The sequence below is a fragment of the Moschus berezovskii genome, chromosome 1 (assembly GCF_049115385.1).
Source record: "Moschus berezovskii isolate FMDL1 chromosome 1, NW_MosBer_1.0, whole genome shotgun sequence".
NCBI classification, from domain to species: Eukaryota; Metazoa; Chordata; class Mammalia; order Artiodactyla; family Moschidae; genus Moschus; species Moschus berezovskii.
This window is the reverse complement of record NC_142460.1, coordinates 58,318,813-58,335,681: the sequence shown is the minus strand read 5'-3', so window position 1 is coordinate 58,335,681 and position 16,869 is coordinate 58,318,813. Positions and strand designations below refer to the sequence as shown.

Below are 16,869 nucleotides of genomic sequence, written 5' to 3'. Positions count from 1 at the left end.
GTTCAGTTCAGTTCAGTCGCTCAGTCGTGTCTGACTCTCCGCGACCCCATGAATCACAGCACGCCAGGCCTCCCTGTCCATCACCAACTCCCGGAGTTCACTCGAACTCATGTCCACAGAGTCGGTGATGCCATCCAGCCATCTCATTCTCTGTCGTCCCCTTCTCCTCCCGCCCCCAACCTTTCCCAGCATCAGAGTCTTTTCCAGTGAGTCAACTCGTCACATGAGGTGGCCAAAGTATTGCAGTTTCAGCTTCAGCATCAGTCCTTCCAATGAACACCCAGGATTGATCTCCTTTAGAATGGACTGGTTGGATCTCCTTGCAGTCCAAGGGACTCTCAAGAGTCTTCTCCAACACCACAGTTCAAAAGCATCGATTCTTCGGCGATCAGCTTTCTTCACAGTCCAACTCTCACATCCATACATGACCACGGGAAAAACCATAGCCGTGACTAGACGGACCTTGGTTTGCAAAGTAATGTCTCTGCTTTTTAATATACTGTCTAGGCTGGTCATTTTAACTTTCCTTCCAAGGAGTAAGCGTCTTTTAATTTCCTGGCTGCAATCAGCATCTGCAGTGTTTACATAGGTTTACATAGTTCTTACATTGGTTTACATAGAGTGTTTATATAGTAGATGATTAAAATAATGCTTAGTGAACGAGATCTGTGTGATTAGGGTTATAATTCAGGAGTTTAAAGAACTAGTGGGATTACTATAAGACAATTCTTACCATTCCATCTTTTCATATCTGCGAACAGCATTTGCACTTATAAAAACAAAACTATCAAACAAAAACCAGATAGAATTGAGGCTGAACCCTGTCTCATCTAGCCATAAGTAATTTTCACCCAAGGAAACCTGAAGTAATATTTTAAAAGTCGCATTGTCTCATTAAGAAAAGAATTTGCAATGAATGCACTACTTTTAACAAATATATTTATAAATGTATATTACATATATTTCATCCTTTTTGTACTACTAATAATAGCAATGATAAATCATTTCAAAAGAACTTTAAAAATCTTTAGAATTGCACCATTCTATACCCACTTGCTACATGAGGCTGTGACCACTTGAAATGTGACTAATCCAAATTAAAATGTACCCTATGTGTAAAATGCACACCAATTTCAAAGACTGTAAGAAAGAGAATGCAAATATCTCATTGATAATTTCTATTCTGATTACATGTTCAAATAATATTTTGAATGTATTAGGTTAAATGTATTATTAAAATTAATTTCACTTGTTTCTTATATTAATAAGATTGCTCAAAAACATTAAAGTATATATACTTCATGTTATATTCCTATTGGACAGAACTCTCTTAGAACCTTATGGTCCAATAATACAAAAAGTGAGTTTAAATGTGTATGTTTCTGTTGCATAAAAGTATGCCCAGGACATCAATACAAGACTCTGAAGTGTAAAAGCAACAATAAAACTTTAAAAATCTTTGTCATTAGCTCATCAGGTTTCATATTATCGGATAGATTTGTGTTCACAAAATGTTGTAGTTTTGTTGTAGCTTCCCAATTACCTGTAAGGACTGAGCAGCTGGCGGAAAAAAAAGTTATTTACACTGTTTCCTCAGTAAAACTTCCACTCTTCTCCACACTGTCTTGGTTTTTAGGTTTTCAAAGTCTGAAAATTCAATCTTATATTTCTCCCCGCATATTCTAAAAGCATTCTGTAACATGTGGATATTTAAAAGTCGTCAATTATGGAAAGAAAAGTACATTACCTGGATAGGCACACTGCAGCAGAGCGAGCGATTTGCCTCCAGGGGCAGCACACAGATCCAGAACCTTCTCCCCATCCCTCAATTCCAGGGCCAGCACTGGGAGAAGGGAGGCAGCATTCAGGAGATAGTATTTTTTTAGGTTTCCAATTTGGTGTCTTTCTGAAGGCATTCTGTGAGGAATTCTGCTAAGGTAACATTTCATTGATTTAGGATAGTAGGGTAAAGATCCTTGAAAGAGTGAGTGATAGCCCTTCAAATGTAAATCCTTTTCCAGTTCAAAAGGGTAATTGAATCTGTTAAGAAGAACAGCATATTGCCAACAAGACGGAGATGTTAGTATGTCCCTAGGGAGAAAAAGAAAAACAAAGGGGTATTAAGATTATACACAGTAATACAATTTTATACTAAGTCAGGGAACTGGGTCCTAGCCTTATGCTTCATTTACTGATGATTTTCAGAACCAGGAGCAGAATTACTTTTTCTTTTGCCTCAGGCTCCAATATGGCTCAACACAGCACTGGTGTGATCCTGTTTTTAAAACTCTGATATTTTGTTCATCGTGGGTTTTTTCTTTGGTATCAGTTTTGGTCATTAAAACAGTATTTATCTCGGTTCCTGAGTTTTAGGGGCCCCTTAAAATCCGCACCAAAGAGGAATGCCTCACTTGCCTCTCAGTCTTGTCCCTCCCTGCACATTATCTTGTGGAAAAAACAAGACCTGTCTTTAACATACTTCAAAATCCATCAAAATAAGATTTTAGTCTACCACTCTTTGTACAAGGAAGTGTTTTTCTTAAGAAAAAATTTAAAACCTGAGTCTATTAATTTTGAAGGGAAAAGTACCATCATTAAAGGCTGTTCAAAAGAGTAAGTATTCAAGTTTTCCTCTGATGAAGATAAAAGTATGGAAAGCTAACCTCAGTGAACACTGCAGTAACAGTTAATGAGGCGATCAGTGGCTCAGAGGATACAAAACCAAGGATGGTTTAAAAATTACCTATGGACTGATGGTGCAGGTTTTCCCTGCCCCCACCTCCCCAGCAGATGGACCTTCCTAATTTTTTATTCGGCCCAACAGTTAGATCTCTTGACAATCACGAACTCACATCAACTGACAAATGATACAGCAGGAAGTATTTAATTTATTTATGAGCTGACCTTTCTAGCTGAGTTATTTGGGAGCCTCATTAACCATGGTCAATTAAATAAATTCCAGCTGCTAGTCACCCCGGTGTTGCCTATGTGAGGAATGGCTGGATTGAAATGTAACACCTGCGACTCGAAGAGTGCCATGTGAATTTAAATTGAGGCTAATACGTGAAATTGCTTTCTCTTACCACTTCCTCTTACTATGATAATACATCACAGAAGCCCAGCATTTCAGCTACACCAGAGGATGACAACCTCTTTCTTTAAAAACATGCTTCATAAACTTTAACGTGCATCAAGTGACTTGTAAGAGATTGCTGGGCCCCACCTGGGGTTTTCTGTTGTAGTTCTACTAAGTCCTCTGCTAAGTCGCTTCAGTCGTGTCCGACTCTGTGCGACCCCATAGACGGCAGCCCACCAGGCTCCCCCATCCCTGGGATTCTCCAGGCAAGAACACTGGAGTGGGTTGCCGTTACCTTCTCCACTAAGTCCTCAGGTGATACTAATGCTGCTGATCCACAGACCACACTTTGGGGAGCACTGAATTAAAATGGACCCTAAAAGGAAATCTATTGTTTGTAACCTTATGTCAGTCCATCCTAATTATACCCTCCAAGCCGCCTGAATATCGATCCAGAGTTTTGAGTCATGTAGTAACAGGGAAATAGTGCTCAGAAGTACAATTTTATTAACACAGACTGTAGAGGCTTGATTTACATCATATGTCCATCCCTTAGCTGACAACTGGGTTTACACTTCCAATTGGTTAACATCTGGCAGGGAAAAATCTAATTTTTTTCTTCATAATTTCCAAAGCTCTTTTACAAAGTTTATTATTTAAGATGAACATGAAAAGCAGTTGGTCAGTTAAAAAAAATTTATAAAATACTTGTAGAGATATATTTAGCAGATTTCCTTTCGGATAGACTGGTTAGATCTCTGGCAGCAAGGAGATCCAACCAGTCCACCCTAAAGGAGATCAGTCCTGAATATTCATTGGAAGGACTGATGCTGAAGCTGAAACTCCAATACTTTGGCCACCTGATGTGAAGAACTGCCTCACTGGAAAATACCCTGATTCTGGGAAAGACTGAAGGCAGGAGGAGAAGGGGATGACAGAGGATAAGATGGCTGATGGCATCACCAACTCGATGAACACGAGTTTGAGTAAACTCTGGGAGTTGGTGATGGACAGGGAGGCTTGGCATGCTATGGTCCATGGGGTCGCAAAGAGTTGGACACGACTGAGCAACTGAACTGAACTGATTTAGACAGATAAAAACTTTGACTAGGATTATATTAAATGTACTAAATTTAGGGAGAATTAACATCTTTATTGTATTCACTCTTTCTTTCATCACAATATGTTTCTCCATTTATTCACATTTTCTTTCAGATCCCTTAGCAAAGGTTATTAATCTTGCATATTTTATTTAACCTTATTGTATGCAAGGACTTTAGTTCAGGAACACTAGAGATTCCTGTACATTATCCAATATGCTAAATCTTGAAGGATGAGGAATTATCTGCGGGATGAAAAGAGAACACAAGTTGCAAGGCAAACACCACAGTGTGTGTACAGGCACCAAGGTATGATGGCGAACAGTGCATTTGGGGAATTAAAAGTAGTCCAGTGTAGCAGAAGATTACATGGGACAAGTCTAAGATTATCAAGTTTTAAATTTTATCTTATAAATTTTAAATTCCCATAGATGAGAAGTCATTGAAAGACTCTAAGATGGGACAGCCTCATTAGATTTAAAAACATGTACTTACAGCAAGATGTGGCAGGAATCTTCAGAAATTAATCCTATCTCATTCTCCAACAACTAGATAAAATAAGCCCTTGTTCAGAACAAACCAATTTTCTGATCCCTCCTAAGCTATACCCTACCAGCTGAACTACCTGAATTTCCTGGAGCAAGTTTTCTTTGGTCTTTAACAATCTTAGCATTAACTGGCCTCTCTGCACTAAAATGACCTTTCATCTCTCACCAACCTGCAACCTGGCTAACACTCCTATTTGCTATGAGGCCTTCTCTCTCCAGAGAAGCCCTTCTACCTACCATCCAATCCACTGGCTCCACCTCACCCTGACAATATTAATAATAATAAAGATTACTGACCATATGCTTACTATGTGTTTTTTTGTGAGAGGCAACTATCATGCTTACTTTAGAGGGCAGGCTAACCTAGGTTTTCAGAGATTTGGCAACTTCCAAGGTCACATCACTACTGAAGCAGAAGTCTTTGATTCAAAATCCACTGGCTTAAAAGTCTAATAGGAGTGAGAGGCCTTAGCACAGTAGAACAAGAGGTACAGGACAGGAAGAGGAAGAGAAGTTCTTCTCCAAACCTCACTTAGTGCCAGAGGCCCTGCCTCTGGGAAGGAGCCTATTGTCTCTTAACAATGGGAACAGCTTGACTTAAATGGCCCTTGAGGAGAAGCTACAACAGGATCAATTCAATGATGGAACTGCTAAGGTTGCTCAGTGTGGCACTTACCAGCCCTGAGAAAGCAAAGCTGTGTATTAATGTGAACCTCAGCTCTCCCTGGCACCACCTGCTGGTAACTCCCTCCCTCCCCACCACCACACACACCCTTGAGGGCCTGCACTGGTGGGATGATGCCCCAGAGCCTACTCATTTTGAAAGCTCTGACGGATGGGCAAGTAGCCCAGCAGACAGTGGAGGGAGCATATCCTAGAAGACTTAAGAAAGACACTGGCCAGATGCCATATTTCGGGCCTCCTCTCAAGATTCTGGAGCTGCTTCACTTATTGGTCTCCAAGCCAGAAGTTCAACTACAGCAGCAAACAGCAGAACTGGGAACTAGAAGATCAATGACCTGCAAATGTTTTGCTAGTATATCCACTAGTATCATTTTGGGAAAAAAAACTCTGTACCCTCTGCAACATTTTTAAGTTGATATCAAAATCTTCACAGTATGTTTAAGGATGTAACTTCCAGCATACTGTAAAAATTGACATTTTAAAATCTAAATTACACTACTTTTTAAAATCTATCCTGTGGAACCTAAATACCAGAGTGATTTTAAAACCCATCATTGTACATTTAAAAATTCATGGACTGACTCTGTGAACAGGTGGAAATTTTACACTGTTCCTTTCCCTTTTCTTTATATTCTATTTCCCCATATAACTTTTATAACTTTAAGTCCTAATATAATTTTGTGCTTTTAATCTTTATTACCCTATCATATTTCTCTCTTACACACACACTCACAGACACATGTGTATATACTAAATTTGTTTTCACTGTAGCCTTAAAGTTCTAAGTGTTAAAATAGTAGCTTCAGAGTAGTTATCAATAAAATTATTAGTACAAAATTGACCAAAATAACTTACACATTTGATAATTATCTATACATAAAAAGGGGCTTCTCTGTGGCTCAACTGGTAAAGAATCTGCCAGCAATGAAGGAAACCTGGATTCAATCCCTGGGTTGGGCAGATTCCCTGGAGAAGGGAAAGGCTACCCCCTCCAGTATTCTGGCGTGGAGAATTCCATAGACTATATAGCCCATGGGGTTGCAAAGAGTTGGACACAACTGAGCGACTTTCACTTTCTTTCTAAACATAAAAAGAAAAAATTCATAGGAAATGGGTTGAATGAATTAGATGCATCCAGGAATGAATATTAGTGCTATATGATCAGGGTTCAACATTAATTTCTATGGTGGCTCAGTGGTAAAGAATCTGCCTGCAATACAGGAGATGTGGGTTCAATCCCTGGGTCAGGAAGATCCCCTGGAGAAGGATATGGCAATACACTCCAGTATTCTAGCCTGGAAAATCCCACGGACAGAGAAGTATGGTGGGCTGCAGTTCAGGGGGTCTCAAAAGAGTCGGGACACAACTGAGCGACTAAATAACAACAACAAATAATGACTAGGGTTCAACATCAATTCCCATTTTATGTTTTTAGAAGGGGTAAGAAAAACCTTCACTTAAATAAGTAGAAGAGAATTAAATACATTTTGTTAAAGCAATGTCTCCCTTACGTTAAAATATTTTATGTTATGATCTCCAATCACTAAATTATCTTCAGAAATATTTTAAATGATTTGTTAGCTAACAGCTCAATTACAAGTCCTTTACTTTTGCTAAAAGCAAAACTTGAAGACCACCTGACCTGTCAAGAATCTGGTAGTAGTCATTTACACTAGCAGTCCCATAGTTCCTTGCAGAGGGATTTTTGACACCCTGGAGGGAATGCAATGTGGAAGAGTCAGGATAGTGAAAGTGAGACCTTTTTTGTAAAGTGGGACAAAGACAATTGTAGGACAGGTTGGGAACGACGAGTAAGTATCCCCTCCTTAATCAAGGGAAGCAGAGTAATCTTCTAAAAGAGCATATACGAAAGTTGAGGATCTGGAAGTTGATAATGGTAACTTGCCTGTGCTCACATATCCCTTGAAAATTGCATATTATTTGGCCCATGTCTGTTACATAACATGATGTTCAACTTTTTTGTGATTTTCTTTTCTTTGTTATTCTATTCTCCATTCTATCTAATGATGAGGATAAAAAATTATCTAGACACTGCTAAGTACCATTGCTTAGTTCTGTGTAACTGCACAGATTATAGAACCCACAAAAAGAGTTCATGGTTAAAATAAAGAAATCCCTTTTGTTTTATTGCTATTATTGCCCACTAGAGAGCGCTCATACAATCATTTAAAAAGTCTGGTTTAGAAATCCAGAAGTAACCAATTCACAGAAGTGCATCAAGATATGTTCTTGAGTCATTTTACTTTTATTAGTCTTCAGAGATTTTAATAACGAGCTGATCGTCTCCTACTCTTTCTTGACATTGTTTCCTGCTTTCCTCCCATGGAAGGGCTGCACCACAGGAGATGACAGCATACTAAGGGACCTTTAAAGACATGACATGAAAGGCTCACCTGAAGAGCATGTAGCTAACAAGGCAAAAATTGAATCAGGGTAAATTCAACTTCAAAGGGCTGCTCAGAGGATGACAGCAAGAAGGATTTTTGCAGAGCAATAAAATTAAACACTAAATCTTCCCCACTACTATAACTAAAAATACTGAGCAAATTATTAGCTTTCTAGATAGCACAAGAACCTCTCCTTCCCCTGGAAGTACACAGACCCTGCAAGCACAATATTATGTCTTGGAAATAAATAGTTAAAAAACAAAAACACTTCTGTTCTTATTTCCCCATGCCATGCTCCATGCTCAGGCTACTTTCTAAGCAGAGAAAGCCTTTATTTTGCTTACGGCAAATTTAGCACATGTTTATGCAAAACTTAAATTACCATGAAAACCCAACAAAAAGGTAGATGAAGCAGAAGGCATGGCTAATCAAATGGATTTGAGGTTCACTGCTCATTTTGGTTAGGGTCAAATAATAATTTATAAATCTGTCTGAGCACATTAAATATAAAAATAACTCATTACAGGGTCTGAGTAGCCAGATTACTGTTAAGTCTGAAGACAATACACCTCTTGAAATTTTTTTTTAAATCATCCATTTATGCCTAATTACATCCGAGGTATGAGAGGCAAATAGAATAGGAATGAGCAGTAGAAGTTTATGAACCAGAGAGGCACACAAACCCTAGTGCTGTCACTTAGTAGCTGAGTGAACCTGGGCAAATTTTAATACTTAAACTACGTGCAGTTCCGTCATGTGAAAAGTAGGAAACCTGGGAGGTTTCTTCCAAGCATCAAATAAAGGCAGTATTGCCTGGCACATAATAAGCATGCTGTAGATATCTGGTTATCTGGTTATTATTCTATCTGAGTTAACTCTGCATACTGAAAACCTCATGAATTAATTACACACTTCACTATTCATCCCTCTTTTCTTCTGTGACAGAAGACACTCATTTAAAAACTCTAGTTTTGAAATAAATCTCCAACTATAAACTACATTTTCAAGCTACAGTATTTACAAGTTTCTGAAACAGTCTGTCTAAAATTACTTCAGAACCATCTCATACTTTGTCAAATTACCAAGACCTGGCTTCTCCTCAGGTCTCTGCTGTCACCATCAGGCCTTGTTACGTGGGAATAGGTACTCCTGCCTACTTCTATTGGGATACTTACCGAATTAGCAGTTTATATAGTTTTGATCATGTTCCTCCTCTCCTATGAATACCAGACTGTCAGAAAACTGGACATGGGGACTTTCTTACTGTGTCTCACAGAGTATGGTATAGTGCATCAGACACTCAATGTAAAGAACCCATAAGAGTAACATACTGACCAAATGCAAAACTCACTGAACATACAAATCAAACTTCTCTCATGTCTATGCATTAAATTATTTCATTTCTGTTTTCTATAAAACATTTAAATAATTTGTGTGTGTGTGCATGCATAGGCATGTATGTTCAAAACACATAAAGCTAAAGACATACAGAAGAAACATGATTACCAAAGTGACTTTAGCCAAGATAAAGCAGTGATGGCTTTAAAGATTTGTCGCATTATCTCCTGAATTTTCAAAAACTAGTCAAATATCCTCAGAAGTTTAAAAACTTTTCTGTTACAGTATAATTAACTTTGTCAGACCGGTGGGCAGTGCTGTTTCAAAGATTAAAGCAATTAATCAGGGCAAAGTATAACAATTTTTGCTTACAGCAGAATTGACTACAAAGTTTTCTTTCTCCCCTTTCCATCTTCCGATGATTCAAGCTATTTCCTCCTCCTTCCTCTTTTCTGAAGTTACAGCAAGAAATGGTAGTCAAGTTTAAACTCTTTTATTTTCACAATACCCCTATCCCAGAAGGGTTTATTTCTTGTTCTTTCATAAAGCATCAAAAGATGAATTATACTAACCTTACTGTATTCCATGCATCTCCAAGTTCTTTGGAATACTGCTTTTCAAAATGATCCAATACAACTTTGCAAATTTGTTTTGCAAGCTTCCTCTCTGGTTTTGCTTTCAGCTATGATGATAAGAAAAGTTTGCTGACACACTCTATTACAAACTTATTGAATTTCAACATTACTAGCACAGTCTTTTTTCTTAAGATAACACCTTTTCCCCCCGATAATTACCAGTTCTTAAGATAGGAGCTATACCTCACACGTAATAAAACTGTATTATCATACTCTATCTACTTATAAAAAACGTTTCTCCAAATGATTATTGGTCAAATGTAAGGCAAAAGGTGAAGTGGAATTGTGGTGCTAACATAGGAATGTGTGTCAAAGGAACAAAATTAATCTAAATAAGCCACTCTAGATGTTAATATCAGCGGAACTCAGGAAAAAGCATGTGGGGATTTTGTATTATCTTAGCAATATTTTTGTAAAGGTAAAATTATTCCAAAATAAAGTGCACTTAGAAGAAAAGTTACTTAGTTTCCTGTGGAAACTTCGCTGCAGCTTTATTTCATTTACTAAGCCAAAGAGTTTATCGAAGGCCAATTATATAACAGACATTCTTCTAATCTCCCAGAATAACACGGGGCAAGGACACTTTCAGCCTTCCAAGAGCCTGCATTCCGCTCAAAGCTGAAAGGATATTAAAGCCTGCAGGCTAGAGTGCAGACCGGTTATTTGCGGCGTAGGTGAGTCTTGGGAGAAAACAGAGAACGCTCAAGAGCAAACGTCAAAACACTCAGCATTATTCTAGGGCTTTGGACTGAAGCTAAAGAAAGCCTGAAATCACCAAGTTCCCCGCATCCCAGGCGCCCCCCGACCCCGCAACGTCATCGGTCGGTAATGTTTCTGGCTCAGGCACGCGGCTGGGTCCCAGCCCTCACCAAGGTCAACACCATCCCGTCAAGAGAGATCAAACAAGAAATCAATTCCACCGGGTAGCTAAAGCTTGCAGGGAACAAATGAACAGCCTCGCTTACGATTTTCGCCGGAATACTCTCCCATCCCTCACGTTTCCGGTTCAACTTCTCGCGAGATTCTACTTTGCCCGAGTTATGAAATCTCGCCTTTTAAAAGATCAGGTCCCGCGATGCTTTACCTAGTGGCTCCGAAGGTAAATCGTCTTGCAGTGTGGAACGCGTGGGTTCAATCCCTGGGTCGGGAGGATCCCCTGGAAAAGGGAATGGCAACCCGCTCCAGTAATCTTGCCTGGTGAATTCCATGTTCAGAGAAGCCTGGCAGGCTATAGTCCGTGGGGTCACAAAGTCGGACACGACTGAGCAACTAACACATGTCGCGCGAGAGGCAAGAGCAAAGCTACTGCACTAGATGGGTGGAGGAGGCAGTGCTTACCTACTCCGGGGGCGGGGCCGGAGCCCCTGGGCGGAGCCGTGGACAGAGGGTCTTCAGAAACCGCGCCTCACTCTGAAAATTTCTTTCTGCCCTGTGTTTGAAGTTCAGAAAAAGAATGGAAGTGTTTGTCACTATTGTTCTAATCGCTCAGTCGTGTCTGACTCTGCGACCCCATGGACTGCAGCTCGCCAGGTTTCCCTGTCCCATCACCAACTCCAGTTTACTCAAACTCATGTCCAGTGAGTCGGTGATGCCATCCAACCATCTCGTCCTCTATTGTCCCATTCTCCTGCTACCTTTAATCCTTCCCAGAATAAGGTGTCTTTCTAATCAGTCAGCTTGTTGTATGATCGTTGTTTTAAGATGTTCTCAGAGGCGAAGATAGTTACTGCTAATATACCAAATCTGAAGATTCCCATTAGCCCAGATATTTAGGACTCAAGATAAAAGGACAGATATGATGAAAAAAATTGTCACGTGTTTCCTAGAGATGGCTCATTGGAATAATCTCTCTCGGGGAGAGATAAAGGATTCAGTTCAGTTCAGTCGCTCAGTCGTGTCCGACTCTCCGCGACCCCATGAATCACAGCACGCCAGGCCTCCCTGTCCATCACCAACTCCCGGAGTACACTCAAACTCATGTCCACAGAGTCGGTGATGCCATCCAGCCATCTCATTCTCCGTCGTCCCCTTCTCCTCCCGCCCCCAACCTTTCCCAGCATCAGAGTCTTTTCCAGTGAGTCAACTCGTCGCATGAGGTGGCCAAAGTATTGGAGTTTCAGCTTTAGCATCAGTCCCTCCAGTGAACATCCAGGATTGATCTCCTTTAGAATGGACTGGTTGGATCTCCTTGCAGTATAAGGGACTCTCAAGAGTCTTCTCCAACACCACAGTTTTTTAGATAAAGGATTAAATTGATATAAATACACAGTTAAAACGTTTAGCATAGAGATTAAGAAACAGTTAACACCCAAATGTTAGCTGCTACTGTGTATTATATTCACTATCTTGATCTTAGTGATTATCATCAGGTTCTGATACCAAATGCTGACTAACAAAATGACCTTGCCTTCTAACACCCTAAAAAGTGAACCTCCTCACCCACTTTTACTAGGGAAAGTGTCTCTGGAGAGGATTACACCCATTCTGATAGGAATAGCAATTTATTTGCTCTTTTAGTGTTAATCTTTAGTTGTTCCTTTGTAATGAAACAGAACAGAAGCTGTTACTGATACACCATCCCCACTCCTATGGAGATTAGGTACGCTCCTTCACACCCCTTCAGCACCTGAGCACGGGCTTTGTCGGGAATCTAACAGCCACATGTAGGGAGCTTATATAATTAAAGCTCTGTCTGACTCACTTGAGCTCCTAAGACCACATACTTACATTATCATCATTTTATCCCTATTACATATTACATAATGCCTAACACAAAATAGGACCCTCATAGGAGTCATGTACGGAGAAGGCAAAGGCAATGGCAAGCCACTCCAGTACTCTTGCCTAGAAAATCCCATGGACGGAGGTTCCTGGTAGGTTGCAGTCCATGGGGTCGCTACGAGTCAGACATGACTGAGCGAATTCACTCTCACTTTTCACTTTCACACATTGGAGAAGGAAATGGCAACCCACTCCAGTGTTCTTGCCTGGAGAATCCCAGGGACGGGGGAGCCTGGTGGGCTGCCGTCTATGGGGTCACACAGAGTCGGACACGACTGAAGTGACTTAGCAGCAGCAGCAGGAGTCATGTAAAAGGCATGCAGTAACTCTGACTCAATGGACATATATCTGAGCAAACTCTGGCAGACAGTGAAGGACAGGAGAGCCTGGCATGCTGTAGTTCATGGGGTTGCAGAGAGTTGGACATGAATTAGTGACTTAGAAAAAACCACAATTCTCTGGCTAGGGCTTCCCTGGTAGTTCAGTGGTAAGGAATCTGCCTGACAATGCAGGAGATGCGGGTTTGATCCCTGGATCTGGAAGATCCCCTGGAGAAGGAAATAGCAACCCATGCCAGTATTCTTGCCTAGAAATCCCATGGACAGAAGAACCTGGCAGGCTACAGTCTGGAGAGTCTAAAAGAGTTGGACATGACTTAGCAACTAAACAACAGATCTCTGGTTAACCAATTAACTAGTTATTGCATGATTGACTAATTAATCAGGTTGTCCATGGGCTGGCAGAGAAGGCATGGGCTTCCCTTGTGGCTCAGCTGGTAAAGAATCTGCCTGCAATGCGGGAGACCTAGGTTCGATCCCTGGGTTGGGAAGATCCCCTGGAGATGGGAAAGGCTACCCATTCCAGTATTCTGGCCTGGAGAATTTCATGGACTATCCATGGAGTCGCAAAGAGTCGGACACAACTGAGTGACTTTCATTTCAATATCAATTAGCAATTTATCAGAGAAAGTCAGTGCTAAGGTAGTGCCTAATATTTAATAAGCATCATCATTTTGAGACCCTTGATGCTCCAAGTATCAGTGTAACTATATAAGTGCAAATCTTAAGACCATATAAAGAGATAAATTTCATTACCTCTATTATGATCTGAAGCTTAATATATTTAAACAAGTTATCCAATAATCTAAAAATGAATTTAGATTTGGTGTATAAAAAAGTACAGTATTAAGGAGTGAGATGATTAAATGCATCATTTTGTTGAAAGCTTAAGGAAAAGTCATTAGTCTACCTTTAAGCCTCTAAGATTTCATATATTTTTTTCTGTACTTCTTACAGATGGTTACATTTAATGAATCAATGTGGTAGTATAACTGCAATGTAGACATATAAAAAACTTTTAAGAAGGTAGAAATCATGTATACTATTGTTCTTTAAGGGAAAGGCGATATGTTATGCTTGGAAAGAGGTCATATTAGTTATTATATTGTTTTGTAACTTCTTTAGCATAATTGTTTTCTGATTTTTATTAAAGAAAAACTTTTGAGCCTATGAGAATGAAAATCATGCATAATGCCACTAGAGATAATCACTATTAATTTTTCATGTGTTTCTAATTTTATGCATTTGCAAGCTTTCTGCTGCTGCTGCTGCTAAGTCACTTCAGTCGTGTCCAACTCTGTGTGACCCCATAGACGGAAGCCCACCAGGCTCCCCCGTCCCTGGGATTCTCCAGGCAAGAACACTGGAGTGGGTTGCCATTTCCTTCTCTAAAACTATGTAAAATTGTATCATTTTTATAAGCATCTTTTATTAAAAATTCTTCACATACAGTACATAATTTCTAGAAGTTGCATAGTATTTGAAAGTCTGTAGGTTAACATACTATCTTATTGATAGACATTTTTTTTCATGATCTTTGCATGTCTGATAATCTTGTAATTTTCAATTATGTCCTTAGTCTGGTAGATCTTTAAATCTTATTACTATATTTCTGATGTAAATTACCTACTCATATCCATTTATCTGGAGCTGTCTGAGTGCTATTTATGTTTACCTTTATATTAGAGCTATAACCATATCACATTTTCAAGTACTTTTCCAATTTTTTTAAAACCATGATTTTAAACATGAAAATATTTTAAATTTGTATGCAATTGTTTGTAACTGATACCACTGCTTGGAAATTTCTTCTCACAGAGGGGAGCTGCTTCAGTTTCTTTCTCCTTTTTCTTTAGTTTGACCTTTCTCATTTAACCTGCTAATCTATTAGAATCAATATCAGTATCATATTAATGGATTTCCCTTACCTGACACCAAATAGCTACTGGAGAATAAACAAAGTTCTACACTTAGTTTTAAGAACAGAAACTGTTAGAACCAAACTTGTTTTTGCAAACAAAATAAATTAAGCTGACACAAACACCAGAAATTGTACTAGGGTTTTAAAATTGTTATTATTGTGATAAAGACTGAGGCAGCTTACGAATATAAGGACTTACTGCTATACAGCAAAATGATTTCTACATACCTATGCGATTTTATTGTGACATCATTTAAGAAGTGTTTCAGAATAAACTATGAATTTTCATATTTATATAAAACACCTCTGAAAGTACTTCATGTTTAGGTTTATGCATCAAAAGGTACAGACGGGGTTTGTAAGTAAAACAATCTGATATCAAGAGAGTGTTAGCTTCTTAAATTGAATGGCAGAAAAACACAACAGAGAAACTTACCATCAAAGCAAGAGAACAAAGTATAGTTACAGGTGAGGCAATCTTGGACTTCACTTTAGTAGTCAGCTGAGGCTCTCACTTTTTTAATAACAGCCCTCCAAAGTGGTGTCTACAAACTACAGCTGACAATAATGCTCTGGAGCTGGGAAGTGAATATAGTAACTGGTATTTAACTTTTTTTCTAATCTTTAAAAAAAAGTTAGGAAGGTATATATACAAAATACGGAGAATATGTGTATTAATTAAGGGCTGAAACTTTTCCCCTGAAAATTCATTATGTTGAAGCCCTGACTCTTCCCTCCCCTGCCCTCGACCCATCCGTTACCTCAGAATGTGACTATTTGGAAATCGGGCCTTTTCAGAAGTGATTAAGTTAAAGGGAGTCCTTCAGGGTGGGTCCTAACTGAATTGATTGGGGTCCTTATAAAAGAGGAAATTTGGGCACAATGAGACACTAACAGCAAATGCACACAGAGAAAAGACCATGTGAAGACAACAGGGAGGAGGAAGCCACCTGTAAGCCAAGGAGAAAGGTTTCAGACAAGGTTGCCAACATCTTAATCTTGGACTTCCAGTCTTTAGAGCTATGAGAAAATAAATGTCTATTGTTTAAGTCACCCAGGCTGTGGTACTCTTTGTTCTGTCAGTCCTAGCAAACTAATACAGTAACTTTATATTTAATGTATACCAAAAGTGTTTACTGAAAAGGATGTATAAAATTTGGAGATCACTGTTTCATTTACCCAGGACATAAGTTGTTTTCTCATCAGCAGGCAAAAGAATTCACAACTCCTGCTGTAATCTGACAAATGATTTTCTTCATTTCCCTTTAACATAAACTCCCATTCAATAAAGAAAATTCATTTCTGATTTACTATTTAAAAAAAAAAGACTTCTATTATGTTTCCCCAAAGACAATGGATTATTACTATTTTGATAATTTAAAACATTTTTAATGTAAGCTTTGAACTATATGAATTTATTTTTTGGATACACTGGAGTGTATTTCTTGATAAACTAGAGGGTATTAGCAGAATCTCAACTGCAAAGTATACTTCAGTTAGAGAAAAATTTAAGTGGCAGAGCCAAGGATAACAAAATATATAACCTACGGCTTTATTTACGTAAGCAGTGTCACTTTTTATAAGCTTTTGCCATCTGCAGGAATAGTTTTAATGGGAGAAACTGAATACAAAAAGTATAGCAAATAGAACCAAGTAGCAAATAAAATAAAATACTGCCATAGTAAAAGAATACTAAGTAAGAGATCAGCCTCAAACATAGTGGCATATTCTAATGTTGAATGAGTCTCAACTCTTCACAGGAAGTTTTCTTCAGTTCAGTTGCTCAGTTTTGCGACCCCATGGACTGCAGCATGCCAGGTTTCCCTATCCATCACCAATTCCTAGAGCTTGTTCAAACTCATGTTCATTGAGTCAGTAAATGCCATCCAACCATCTCATCCTGTGTTGTCCCCTTCTCCTCCTGCCCTCAATCTTTCCCAGCATCAGGGTCTTTTCAAATAAGTCAGCTTTTCGCATCGGGTGGCCAAGGTATTGGAGTTTCAGCTTCAACATCATTCCTTCCAATGAACACCCGGGACT

General features: G+C 39.1%; 2 protein-coding genes across 2 annotated transcripts in view; one reads left to right on the top strand and one right to left on the bottom strand.

Moving 5' to 3' along the window:
• Nucleotides 1-10,787, bottom strand: part of NSUN3 (NOP2/Sun RNA methyltransferase 3) — a 70,344-nt gene extending 59,557 nt beyond the window's left edge. Inside the window, exons 1-3 of the mRNA XM_055393952.2 lie at nt 10,659-10,787; nt 9,727-9,836; nt 1,748-2,091 (exon numbers count right to left, since the gene is read on the bottom strand). Coding sequence (XP_055249927.2) covers nt 1,748-2,091; nt 9,727-9,836; nt 10,659-10,673 — 469 coding nt within the window. The 5' untranslated portion in view covers nt 10,674-10,787. The remainder of the gene's footprint in view (nt 1-1,747; nt 2,092-9,726; nt 9,837-10,658) is intronic.
• Nucleotides 10,788-10,830: 43 nt separating this feature from the next.
• Nucleotides 10,831-16,869, top strand: part of STX19 (syntaxin 19) — a 53,456-nt gene continuing 47,417 nt past the window's right edge. Inside the window, exon 1 of the mRNA XM_055396004.2 lies at nt 10,831-10,888. The gene's annotated coding sequence lies outside the window, so the exon portion shown is untranslated. The remainder of the gene's footprint in view (nt 10,889-16,869) is intronic.